We start from the raw sequence: 13,852 nt of genomic DNA on the forward strand, positions 1-13,852 counted from the left end.
TTTGGGAAATGAGGCACCACAACTGCGGTGAGGTGGGCGCTCAGGGTTTCAGGCAAGAAGCCCATCTCTCGGGTCTGGGTTCTGTCATTCTGTTCAGCAGGGCAGGTGGAAGAGGCAGAGGCTCCCAGTAGTGCAGCAAGCTGGACAAGGTCACGGACCGTGTAGAAGAGGCAGCCCCCACATTTGGAGTTAAGGGTGTATGATAGGGAGCCTGGATTCTCTTCTTTTTCAAAAATTATTATTATTTTAATTTGAAAAGCAAGGTCTTTCTCTCTCTCTCTCTCTCTCTCTCTCTCACACACACACACACACACACACACACACATACACACACACACAATCAGCGCTGCAAATCAGTTAACTGTGCTTTGATGTGAATAATGGACAGGACCTAATTTCTGTTAGGAGATGGGCCAGGGAGTCAAGAAAAGTAACCCTGAGCTCAGGTCCTTCATTCAACCAGGTGACACCCAGGGAGAGGGGACAGGCAGGGGCAAGTCAAGCCAGGCAGCTGGAAGTGTCCACAGATCTCTGGGATAGGGTTCCAGCCCAGGGGTGCCTGGCATGCTTAATGTTGATTTGAAGTCATTTGGCAGCTGCATTGGGAAGCCAAGGGCCCAGCAGATGGCAGGTGGAAGGGGAACTTTCAGTGCTAGGAACTGGGAGACAGCGCTGGGAGGTAGGGACAGTGGGAGCAGAGTATTCAGAAGTCCCCCCACCAGCACTTTGGACTTGAGCGAGTGGGGGTGCGATGGAGCAGACAAGGCCAGGAGAGAGTATTCCCCAGGCTCTTGGTGATGCTGATGCTGGATTCCTGTGGCAGAGTGGCCTGGTGCAGGGGCGGTTCATTGCCAGGAGCTGTTTGGTCAGAGGACAGAGTCCGCCCCTTGAGAGCTGGCGGACAGGCCAGGGAGGCTGGGCAGGGGCAAGTTAGCTTTTCCAGTGCACACCAGACCAGGGCTGTTGAATAGCTGGCAGGTGTCACACAGGAGCAAGGGGAAGCTCCAGACCTCAAGCCTTTTCTCCTTCTGCTGACTGCACACAAGCTGTACCTATAGTCTGTAAAAAGCAAATTCAGTGTCAAAGCACGTGGCTGGAATCTCCTGAGCGTAGTCCAGTCCCCATCTCACAGGTACACACAGAGACACAGAGCCGCTGTCGGATGTGCCTGTAAACAGTGCCCACTTCTGGCTCACAGCGGCTGGAGAAAGTGGGACACTCCTGGCTACTGCATGCACAGCCCTTCTGTCCAAGGATTTGGGCAATGGCCACCATGGGTTCGCTGTCACCTCACCTGCCTCTCCCAGATCATGCCCCAGCTTCCTTTAGGCCCCATCCCTACCTCCCTGGGTTAACTGATGCCAGATGTACCAGAGCACATCACGAAGCCGCCAGCTCTGGCCGGGGGCATGTGGTGGGTTATGGCCTTCCCTGCATGCCGACTCAGAGACAGACCCCAAGGTGAGCACAGAGCTCTGCCATGTGTGTCACCCATCACAGGACACCCATTCATCGCCTGCTTGATTCTGTCCCGAGGAGTACCTCCTGGTGCTGCTCCCAACAGCGCCGGACACCTGACTGCTCTCATTCACCACCAGCAGCGCCATCATAACAGGTGCCCAGCCACACTACCTCTGAAGCCCTTTTCAAGCCCAAAGACTTGGGCCACTTGCTGAGGATCGAGTGTTGAACCTCACAGGGTCCCTTTGGAGTTGTTAATCCCATGAGAGATGTCTGGAGCAGCACAGCAGGACGCAGTGAAGTGTGCTGTGGCCTTGTCTTCCCAGGTAGGGACTCAGGCACCAGTCACCAGGGCCTGGTGCTGCCTGGGCCTGGGCCAGGACCTCAGGGTCATGTCACATTGACCACTGGGCCTTGGCGCCACCTGTGATTGACAGGAGGATGGAACGGTCGCTCTTGCCTTTGATCCTGGTTGCTATTTGGGTGTTGCGGGCTTCACAAGGGGTAATGATTTTCCTGCACAGCCTATTTATGGTTCAGTCCAGACACTTACTAATTTCTCCAGTCAGCCAAGGACAAAGGTGACAGGGACTCGTTGCTGCTAAAACATTCCTATCAGGAGACTGCGCCTGTGCAAACATTGTCCCCAAGCCGGAGAGGCAGGTTCGGGAGGGAGCACTGTGGGAGCACGGCTTCACTCTTTCCTTACTTTCAAGGCTGGACATTTTCAGTCGGTTTGGACAAGACTCATCCTGGGGCTGAGGAGGGACTCTGAGCATCACTGCTGGCCAGCAGTGTGACCTTGGACCCCTGCAGTGTGACCTTGGATGTGCTCCCGGCACTGCAGTAGCTCAGTGCCACGCCAGGTACAGTGTGGAGATCAGCAGTGCTGCCCAGGAGGGCTGTCATGGAGCATCTGAAGTGCCCAGTGGGAAATCGAGTATGTGATCTTAAAACTTATTTGTTCGAGAGGCACAAAGAAATACAGAGAAAAGACAGACAGGTTCATTCCTCCCAAATGCCTTCCACCTGCCTTGGGAAACAAGTGATGGACAAAGGACAAGGAAATGAAGCAGGCTCCTGGGCCTGCGGAGTGGGAGCAGAGTTCTGGCAGGAGGTTGACTGGAGGCCTTGGCATCGCTAGCTTTAAATCACTCTGTGGGTACCACTGCTATGGTAAAACCGCCACCTACAACAACAACCTAGGGACAGGTTTGTGTCCCAGCCACTCCATTTCCAATCCTGCTCCCTACTAATGGGCCTGGAAAAACAGCAGAGGATGGCCCGCATGCTTGGGCTCCTGTATCTCCATGGGAGAGAGAAAGAAGCTCCTGGCTCCCAGCTTTGGACAGGCCCCCTCAGGCTTTTGAGGACCATTTAGGAAGTTAACCAGTGATTGAAAGATACCTCTCTCACACACACACTCATTCTGCCTTTCTGATACACTAAAATTTAAAAAGCACTCCGGCGGGCTTTCTAGGGTGGAAGCTTGTACCAGCAGCTCAGGCTCATGTTGCTGTCCCCACTTTCCAGATGAAGAGACTGAGCCCCAGAGACACAGTGTGCATTGCGAGCTCCTAAGGGGCAGAGCTTATGCCCAAGCTGGCTCCTCGGAACCTGGTGGCTGAGGGTCATCTCAGGGGCAACGCGTAGGGCTGAGTGAGGGTGCAATCCACAGCCCCAAAGGGGCCGTGGTGACATCTGGGGATGCTGGGCTTGAGGGGCCCTGAGAATGGAGAGAACATTGGGGTGCTTCTGATTAACCTTGGCGGAGCAGCCTCTTGTGCAGAGGAGACAGGCTCAGCTAACGCTAGTCAGGACCTTCCAGTTTTCCATACTACCGATGGCTCCCCGCAAAATGCCATTTAGAATCCCACTACATTGGTGTCCATGTGGTGGTACAGCAAGCTAATCCTCTACCTGCTGTACCAGCATTCCATACGGGTGCTAATTTGGATCCCAGCTGCTCTACTTCTGACCCAGCTTCCTACTAATGACTTGGGAAAGCAACAGTGCATGGCTTAAATCGTTGAGCCCCTGCATCCCTATGGGAGACCTAGAGGAAGCTCTTGGCTCCCAGCTTCAGACCAGCCAAGTTCTGGTTGTTGCCACCATTTGGGGAGTGACACCAGCAGATGGATAAACTCTGTCTCTCTGTCCTTCTATCTCTGTAACTCTTCAAAGTCAAATAAGTCTTCTTTTTAAAAAAGATTTATTTATTCTTATTGCAAAGTCAGATGTACAGAGAAAAGGAGACAGAGGGAAAGACCTTCTGTCCGATGATTCACTCCCCAAGTGACCACAGTGGCTAGTACTGCGCCGATCCAGAGCCAGGAGCCAGGAATTTCTTCTGGGTATCCCACGCAGATGCAGGGTCCCAAGGCTTTGGGCTGTCCTAGACTGCTTTCCCAGGCCACAAGCAGGGAGCTGGATGGGAAGTGGGGCTGCCGGGATTAGAACTGGTAACCATATAGGATCCGGCGCATTCAAGGTAAGAACCTTAGCTGCTAGGCCACCGCGCCGGGGCCGAAGTCAAATAAATCTTTTTTAAAAATACAGTGCCAATATGAGACAGATAAGTTCCTTCTTGGTAAGTTACAAGCAAGAGAAATAAAGAGGACAGGAGAGTGGTCTGGTCCTGGCAATAGAATTGTCAACAATCAGCCTCAAGTATTTGTGAGATAGGAAAAAGTTTTACGTGCAGTCTGAGGTAACAGCCCTGGTTGCCATCAATGATTTGGTCTGAATTATGTCATATATGCAAATGTACTCTGTCAACTAATACCTCTATGTCAGGATGGGAAAGCATAACATAGGAAGAGGAACATGGGTCGGAGGGTCAGACTGGCATGTTTTCTATTTTCATCTTTTTACAGATTTATTTACGGGAGCCGGGCTGTGGTGTGACAGGTTAAGTCATCTCCTGCAATACCAGTATCCCATAAGCTCCACTTCCAATTAAGTTCCTTGCTTATGGCCTGGAAAATAGCGGAGGATGGCTCAAGTGCTTACGCCCATGAACCATGCAAGAAACTCAGATGAAGCTTCTGGTGTCTGGCTTCCGCCAGGCCCAGCCCCAGCCATGACAGCCATCGAGGGGTGGGGTGAGGGTGAACCTGCACATGGAAGATCTCTTTCTCCTTCTCTCTTTATTGTAACTTCATCTTTGAAATAAGTAGATGGAGGAGGAAGAGCTCTTCTACCTGCTGATTCACTCCGCAAATGGCTGCAGTCAAAGCCTGGAGTCTGGAGCTGCACCCAGGTCTCCTGTGTGGATGGCAGGGCCATCATCCTTTGCCAGCCCAGGTGCATTAGCAGGGAGCTGGATGGGAGATGGAACAGCTGGGACTTGAACCAGTGTTCCAGTGGGATGCTGGTATCACAGGCGGTGGGTTAACCTGATACATCCTTCCTCTACCTCTCCCCGTCCCCCTCCTTTTCCCCCTCCGCCCCCGGTCTATCCACTTAAGGGGTGACCTTGACAAGTCTGGCAGGTCTAGACTAGGCCTGTGCTCCCCAAGGGTAAGTGGGGAACACGTGCCGCCTTCCCAACGTTGCCCTGAAAACCACAAGGGAACCCGATTTTCTTTGTCAGGCTGTGCGCACAAAGAGTGCTGTGTGCGGGAAGGCAATGACCCTCATTTCCATCCTTAAGCCCTGGAAAGATGACGGGATTACTGTAGGCCAGCTCCCTGTGCTTTCATTAAGCTGCGTGTGCGCGTGCACCAGGCTGTCTCCCTGGGAGCCAGAGAGCAGGGGCAGGAGCCGCCCGTGGGCACGCCCTCACCCACTGATTGATGGAATGAGGCCACGGTCCCCGCCTCCCGCACCCCATCCCCGCATCCCAAGTGGCTGGCTCTGGTGAGAAGAGGTGTAGCCAGGCGTTCATTTCAAAGGCCGCCCTCTCCAGCGGTATCCCTAGGCCCAGAAGTTTCAAAAACCCTTCCCAGCTCAGCCACAGAGGAAGCTCGTGCCACATGCCGCTGCAGTGGGTCTGACCACACCTTCCCGCTGGCTTCCAGTGGGGACCCCTGAGGCCCCTCCCATGTTCACTGCCAGACAGGCATTCCGTCTGAAATCGGCACTGCCAACCAGGCTGTCACCACAACAAGGGATGACAGTGCTTGGCCTCTGCCATCCGCCCCAGCCCCAGAGAGGCAATTCAAGCCTGGTTCTTTCTGGAGGTCAAAGGTGCAGGGGGATAACACCTGCTCAGCACCCTAAGACTTTAGCATGATGAAACAGAGTAGTGTGCAAGCAGCCCTGAGCCCACGGCCTTGCAAACTGTGAGGGCTCAAATGTGAGTTGCTGCTGTTGGCTTGTGTGGCTTCCCCACTGACAGGAGCACGCTCCCTCCTTCCCACCCAGACTCCCAGGATTGCTAGACTAATCAGCCAGAATTGCTTATGTGGCTTCTGAGTATCTCAGGTCATCTCACACACTTGGTTAGAAGGCAGGACAGTGGCTGCAAGTGCTGGAGGTACCAAGTAGCTGAGGTTGGGTCAGGCCAAAGCTAGGAGCTTGGGACTCCATCCAGCTCTCCCATGTGGGCCTAAAGTACTTGGGCCATCATTTGCTGCCTTCCCTGATGCAGGAACAGGGACATAGATAAGAAGCAGAGCAGCCGGGACTCAAACCAGCATTCATATTCTGGGATGCTGGCGTCTGAGGCAGCAACTTAACCTGCTGCACCACAGCACTGTCACAAACCTTTATGAAGAGGCAGAAGAGGGCCTGGCACAGTAGTCTAGTAACTACATCCTCGTCTTACATCTGCCAGGATCCCATGTGGGTGCCAGTTCTTTTCCTGGCTGCTCCACTTCCCATCCAGCTCCCGGCTTGTGGCCTGGGAAAGCACTGGAAGATGGTCCAAAGCCTTGGGACCCTGCACCTGCATGGGAGACCCAGAAGAAGCTCCTGGCTTTGGACAGAGCTCAACTCCAGCCATTGAATCTACTTAGGGAAGTGAATCAGCAGACAGAAGATCTTTCTGTGTCTCCTTTTTGTATCTGCATTTCCAATTTAAAAAAAAAAATTTTTTTTAAATACTTAGAAAAAAGAAGAGGCATTCGAGAGCTGGACCTCTGGCTGTCTGTTGTGCATGGACACTCTGTCTAGGCACAGTCTGCAAGCCAGCAGGAAGGCCCTCATTGAGTCTGACCACGCTGTCACCCTGTCCTGGGCCTCCCCGCCTGCAGGCTGTGCAGGTTGCGTCACCACCGGTGGAGCCCCCCAGCCTGTGGTCTTCCATCCTGGCAGTCCCCATAGACCAAGACCCAGGGTTCAAGAGGCCGTGGCAGCACAGAGGAGGAAGCACCATCCCACCTGCGCCTCCTGGCATCCAGAGAGATCATCAGGTCTCGCTCATTTTTATTGATAAAACCAAAGTGAGACCTGCAGAGGGAGCAGCTCAGGGCCACACAGCACCGAGGGTCAGAGACCTCTGGAGATGCCAGGTCACCCACTAGCCTAGCTGCGTGAAACAAGTGATGGACGAACAACGAGAGAAGGTAACCAAACCCCACATCAGGCTGGCAAAGCTGTGCCCACCCCTCCAGCTCAGTGACCCCACAGTGTCGCCGGAGAAACGGGGCTGGGGGAGGAGCGGAGTGTGGCTTCTGACTGAATGCTCCGCCAGAGCAATCTCATGGTTTTTTCAGCTCCATTATCTGTCTTTCAAAAATAACTGGTTGGTTTTGCTCTCAGGGACTTGAAAACACCGACATTTTTAGCGCAAAGTCAAACTTGGGTCAGTCTGGGTACAGGTCCTTCTATAAATCGGCACCTCTTTGGCACATGGGCTTTTGGAATGGTGCATGTGCAAACAGGACACAAAGATACGCAGGTTCTACGCAGCAAGAGACCAAGTTCTCAAAGTGGGGTCCCTCACTCAACCTGGGAACATATTTGAAAGGCAAATTCTCACGCCCCACATTGGATACCTGGATCAGAAACCCTGGGGGCGGGCTCTCAGACAGAAAGAAAGATCATCCACATGGGTGCCAGCGACCCAAGGACTGGAGCCAGCACTGCCACCTTCAACAGGAAGCTGGGGACAGAAGCTGAGCTGGGCCTTAAACCCAGGGACTCAAGAGTTGGTGTGAGGACGTCCCAAGAGGCAACTTCGCCACTGTAACCAAGCGCCTGCTCGCATGTATTGCACCATGCGCTAATGATGAGCAAGGAGGACAAGCCTCCCATGGACAACGTGGGAGCCTCTGGGTAGGGCTGAGGCCTCCAGCCAGCTGGGAGCTGCCTGGAACACAAGCTCACCTGCCAGCCCCAATGCTGGAATAGAAACGGAGATGATTTTGAGCAAGCTGACTCCCCTGTTCTCCTGCTCTTCCTCCTCCTCCTGCATGTGCACCCCCACCCCCTCAAAGGTGAATTCTCTAAAGCTTGCCGAGTACAGAGCTGCCTCAGGCTGCTCGGAGGCCCCCGAACTCCTGTCCCTGTGAAGTTCGGCTGGGCATGCCTCTCTTCCAGCCCCCATCGCTGGGACATGCAGCGGGGATCGGGCTCTGAAGCTTTGGGGTTGACTTCATTTTCTTTCAGTTTTTTCAAAAATAAGGGTGGGATTGTGTCAGCTACCAGGAGCTCTGGGTAGGGCCCTGGGGCTCACCTTCTTGTCTCCCAGCTTCTGATCATGACTTAGGGTCCCAGGTGTCCCCTGCCCTTCTGTAAGATGAAGGTGCTGAGTCAGGGTCCCAGGGCCTTGAGAGGGATACTGACTTGGCTGCTTATGAATCCGGAGAGTGAGGAGGCTGGGGCAAGGCGGGAGTAGGGACGGGTGTCGTAAAGTTCTGGGCCACCACCCACTTATACTGGCATACTATAACACCAGTACCCACGGCTGCATTCCTGCCACCCAGTTCAACATGCTCTTAGGACACTCTGAAAGAATTTCCAGAAATAAAGCCACAGAGGCAGAAGTGCATAAGGTCTGAGCTGAAGTCACAGCCCTGCCATTTCCTGGCAGCCCTGGGTGTAAGCTGCTTCATCACCCTGCCCCTCAGTGCTCCAATCCACACTGGGAGCCGTAGCTCCAGTCGGGGCACCTGTCATTGCGTGTCTGGCTCCTGTATGTCTTAAGCAGCCAACCCCTTTCTCCCCTGCATCTCTCCCTTTACGGTAGCTCCCCAACACCTCTCTTACTTGCCTTGAATCTAGTCACCCACTGTCAGCCTCTGCCCTAAAACATTAAACAGAAAATTCCAGAAATAGCAGTCAGGTTTTCAGTAGCTCACAGTCTGGCTAGCACGATGAAATCTTGTTCCATTCTCCCCAATGCGACTTACCCCTTGGCCCTGCGTGCCTATGCCACAGCTCCTACCCAGCCATAAATCCCTCTGTGCCCATTGTGGTTATCCTATTGGCTCTGCTGGCATCACTGTACTTGTATCTAGTTATTTCCTGTGCTTAGGAATGACTCCAGAGCACAAGAGAAAACATGAAGAAGGGGCATCAGGACATAAAATACAGAGGACGATACCCTGGTCCCATGTGACAATCCTACTGAGTCTACATGTGTGGGCTCTGCACCGTCCACTTTCACATCTCCACTTGTAAAGTCCTCCCAAGGATAACGGAGTGCTACTGTACGTGTGTGTGTGGCATTAAACATTTTATCAAAGTAGAATATATGTATAAAGAATTCATCAATAGCTACAGCTGCCCCTGGATCGTCTCTTTCTCCACCAGCTAGAACTTCCACCGCGTATTCTGAGTCCACAGGCAGGCTGGCTACAGAACAGCAGAAAATGCAGACAAAGCCGAAAGAAAATTCGGGTAACGTATTCCATCTCGCTTCTTGTTGGAGAATGTCTTCTTCCAGATGATGGGGTCAGGCTTGCCATGCACACACCCACCCCACCCTCAGAGGTCATCATTATAGTCCGTCTGTGCTTTAGAGCCCTACTTAAGGGAAGGGCATGAACCCTTGCTGAGCAAAAACTCCAAGGGGAGTTGTATTGTCCTTGCTCCTTGGATTGTGGCCCAGCTGCACCAAGGCTCCCGTTAGGAATTGTAGGGTCACTGGCCGTACCCCACACCTGGGTTTGAAGGAGCTGGTGGGGATCAGAGTGGCTGTGAAAGCTGGGGGAGGGCTGTGTTAGATGGATGCCACCCATGAAGGCAGATGAGGGCTTGAGCCCCACGGGAATGGCGGGCTGTTGCACACTCTGCCAATGCTGTCAGCCAAACCAAGTGCTATGATGGATGAGCAGGTGGCCTGCAGTCCGGCCCAAGCTCCTTATCTTGTCAAATCCCAGGGTGCGCAGCTGGTGGACTTGGCACCACTGGCGTACCACACTCGGAGTGACAGTGTGCACAGTGGGGAAGGTAGGTCAGGCCTGGTCTCTCCGACTCTGTGGATGTGACACACATGTACTCACACAGACACAAACACATGCCCCATGCTGGGGAGAAAGCTCTGTTTCTTTCATTAGACTGAGCCTCCTTCCCCCAGCATCTTGTCCAAGTCAGGCCTCTGTTCACAGGAAGGGGGCAAAGGGTTTAGACCCAGACCATGGGGTGATGGCAGATCCAGTTTTGCTGGCAGAGCCAGCCAGGCAGAGGACATGTCAAACATCTAGGGATCCTCAGGGGGAGCTGAGTCTAAATGCTTTGATGGACTTGGAAGGGGACAAAACCAGCTCTGCTCAGCCCCACATTGTTGACAGAAAGCTCTTGGGGTCCAGGGTCAATGGCTAACCCAGTGTTATACACTCCAGGATGGCCTGATGCACGCATTGGGAGCAGGTGTCTGGGGCAGTGGCCATCAGGATGGCACTGGGTAGCTGGAGCCAGCCCCCACCTGTAGCAGCACATGGCATTTGGTTGCCTCAATGACACATCTTCCAGGAAGCCACAGAGCCCTCTCAGCTTCCAGCACAGGAATCGTCTTTTGCTCAGACGCAGGGAAGACTCAGGACTCAGGCCCTGGCCAGTCAGCATGTTTGTTTGCTAGTCACTGTTCCACAGCTCTGCCAGAGTGGCTAGCAGCAACTCAGTCCATCCTGCCTGCCTTCCTCCCTTCATATGTTCAGCCTCTCTCTGTTGGACACCTGCTGCATAGCTGCTGCTAGGGCTGCAGGTATGAGGTGGAGCTCATAGTCGAGCAAGGAGCCTCACCTTCTCCCTAGCTGACTTTCTGGCCTTATGGGGGCTGGGATTATGCAGAGATTTCACTGAGGTGCAGTGGCATTAAAGCAAGGTGACACTTGGCTTCTCAATGCCACCACTTTCTGTCCAGGACTTTGGGGCCTCTGCACTTCTTAGAAACTCAGTTTCTGCATCCGTGAAATGGGATGAATTCGAGTGGCTGCACAGGGCTGGGCAGGGACTCTGTGAGACAGTGCCCCCAAGCTGTCTCGACATGGAGGAGGGCTGGCTCTGGCTAGTGCCTCGTGGTGGACGAAGGACTCACATGGTTCTCCTTCTCCCCAGGGATGTGCCTGCAAGCATTTGTGGAGGCCTTCTTCATCCTGGCCCAGCGCAAGTTCAAGCTGCTGCCCCTTCACGAGCAGGTAGCCTCGCTGATCGACCTGTGTGAATACCACCTGTCCATGCTGGATGAGAAACGCCTGGCCAGCAGCCAGAATGGCACCGCCGGGGGCCAGCAGCAGCCCCAGGAAGGCACCCCGGGGCAGGGCTCCCTGCAGTTGCCAGGGGGCAACCCTCCTGCCCGCACCAACGGTGCCAACAGGCACTCCCACCCCAAGCACACTCTGTCCTGAGGGCCACTCCAGCCCGCCCAAGGGACAAGAACGCCCAGGACTCCCTGCCTGTGGAGGGATGGCAGAATTCCCCAGGGTGACACCCCTCAGGCTCCAGGTCTCGGCGCTCAGCTGAGCTGCACCCTGCGAGGCTGCCGGCACCTCCTGGTGACTCACTGGTCTGCCAGGTGTCACTGGACACGGGACATGTGCAACGGGACAGATGGTGCCTTCTATTTGGGATCACTGGGGGCAGAGCTGCTGTGTTCATGGGTGGGGCATGCACGGTACCCTGTCCAGAGAGCTGTGGGGCCCGGAAGTGAAGCCTCGGATGGGCAGGGCCCTGAGTAGGGCTACTTCCGGCCCGGAGCGTCATGTGTTCCCCCAGCCCACTCTCAAGATGGCAGCCCGCACTTCTCAGCCCACTCATCTGCTACGTGGGTGTAGTTAACAGATTCGCCTCATTTATTTCCTTAGCTTGCCTCTTGCTGCAGTGTTTAGTTTGTTGCTAATTAAGAAATAATGAATTAAGAAGTAACTAAGTTACAAGGCTCCTCAGCCTTAGAGCTTGATGGGAGTGTCAGAGGTCATTTTGTTGGATTCTGTTTGACCCTGACACCCCCAAAGCAGGAATGCGGCCTTCAGCCTTCCCTACCAGGTGGCCTTATGGTCTTTGGATGAGTCCCTGCATGGGCAGGGGCACTGGCCATGTGACCAGGGGGATGTGTGCCCACAGGAATGAGAACCAAGGCTCCCTAGTGGAGTACAGAAGACCTGGGTAAGAATCAGGGTGAGCAGGAGTTGGCACTGGCTGAAACTCAACTGCCAGGAGACCTGCTCCTTGTCACGTTTCGTATCCCAGGCCTGTGCCCTCCAGGGGACGCCTGGGAGGCAGCTGGACATTTCAGAAATGGCCATGGGCCTTGCAAAACTTCACTCTCCCATGCACTGTTGGATATGAGGGTCAAGGTGGCCTTTTCCAGAAGGTTCCTTTCAGGGATCCCAATCCTTACATTCTGAGCCAGGAGGCACCTACATGATGCCTGGCACATGACACAAGGCCAATTGTGTCTGCAGGTGCAGAGGAGGCAAGAGCGAGCCTCAAGCGTGCTCCACGTCTGCCTTCTGCATCTTGCCTTCTCTTCCTTCCTCCGGCATCCCATCCTGTCTCCCTCGCCAGGTCTCCATCCCCCAAGCCAATTGGTGCAGTTGGCTCAAGATCCTGGTGCCCCAATAGGTGCTCAAAAAGCATCTTTTGGAGGAGGTTCCTAGTCCAGAAAGCAGGAGTGGCTGCTTAAGGTGGAAAGGGCGGGCTCTTGTCCCTGGGATGTGTTGAGTGCTTTCTACCTAGGGCGTGTTTGAAAACCTCAGTCACCTCAGACAGTTTCATCATGTTATTCCCATTTCCAGACGAAGAATAAAAGGCCTGTGAGGCTGCATGATCCAAACACAGTCCACGTCTGTATGTCAACTCCATGTCCCCCGGTAAGCATGCATCCGGCTCCAAACAGCCCCCTGGCAGACCACCCTTCTCTGGGGCTTGCTGGGCGACCCCCCAGCCTTGTGCTCACTCTCGACCTGTGGCCTGAGCATCCAGGCTCCCAGGCGGTCTACTGTGAGAAGCTGAATTTGAGGAACTCCCCGCCACACACACACTTCCTCTTCTAGGCCCCTCTGGCTGAACAGATTGCCTTGGCAAAGACTGAGTGCATGTGTCTTGGTATCCTGATCGTTAGTGGACAATGGCCAAAGGCCTTCTGAATGAGCTCTGACTGGAGACCCTTCTCCTGCTGGTGTTCGGATCTTGGCATACTGGTCTAAGATATGTGGCAAGTCATGCTGGTACTCAATTGCCAGAGAGGAATGACATTTGAAGTTGAGTTGACAAGGAGTGGGGTTGGGAAGCAGAAAGTGGAACTGCAGTCACAAGGTGGGAGTGTCACAAGCCAAGAGGCCCCGGGCAGAGCTCGGTCTACCAGCATTGCTGTAAGACAAGCCCATTCCCCAGCCACAGGGGTGGGCAGCTTTGTTCTGCCAAGGGTCCTGTGGGTGTTCATAACATCATATGCACACTGTACCTGAGTGATCAACTTAAACAGTAACCTGCTGAAGACTACCAAATTTCCAGTCCCACCTGTGGTTGTCCTGGCAGGGTCAGACCAAATGGTTTTGAGGGCTATCTAAGAACCTGAGGGCTGGACACTCCCCATGCCTACAGTCGAAGGGGCCACAGGATCTATCCCAGCCTCTCCTCCCTGGGATGCTGTGTGCATGCGCATGTGCACACACACAGCCACACCAACCCCTCTGTCACCACTCTATGGGCTGAGTCATTAGAGGCCGGGCACTCCCAGGGTAGGGACACATGGTGAGAAACGGCCTCAGCTTCTGCCCGGTGTGAGCTGTGTGTCCAGGATGACAAGTCCCTAGGGCAGCCCAAGAGAGAACTTCCAGAAAACAGAAAAGGTTAGCCAGCCTGGGCCCAAGCTGCAATCTTCTGCTCTGTCAGCCTTACCCCTTCCGTGCGCCTCTAGGCAGCTCCCCTGCTTACCACCTGCTGACCTTGCCTGACCTCTTCCCTCTGCCCCCAACCTCCACCCAAGAGATGGGGGCAGCCCTACCCACATCCCTCCAAACCAGGCATGGTGAGCACTTATGAACACGAAGATTGAGCT

At 54.2% G+C, this 13,852-nt stretch overlaps 1 protein-coding gene across 1 annotated transcript in view; it reads left to right on the forward strand.

Annotated features, from left to right (window-relative positions):
• TTLL11 (tubulin tyrosine ligase like 11) overlaps window positions 1–12,627 on the forward strand; it is a 212,881-nt gene extending 200,254 nt beyond the window's left edge. The window contains exon 9 of the mRNA XM_040962895.1: window positions 10,909–12,627. Within this exon, the coding sequence (XP_040818829.1) occupies window positions 10,909–11,198 (290 nt within the window). The 3' untranslated portion in view covers window positions 11,199–12,627. The remainder of the gene's footprint in view (window positions 1–10,908) is intronic.
• The last annotated feature ends 1,225 nt before the right edge of the window (window positions 12,628–13,852 follow it).

Source organism: Ochotona curzoniae, unplaced genomic scaffold (assembly GCF_017591425.1).
Source record: "Ochotona curzoniae isolate NIBS_2020 unplaced genomic scaffold, NIBS_Ocur_1.0 scaffold_3208, whole genome shotgun sequence".
In the NCBI taxonomy this organism is placed as follows: Eukaryota; Metazoa; Chordata; class Mammalia; order Lagomorpha; family Ochotonidae; genus Ochotona; species Ochotona curzoniae.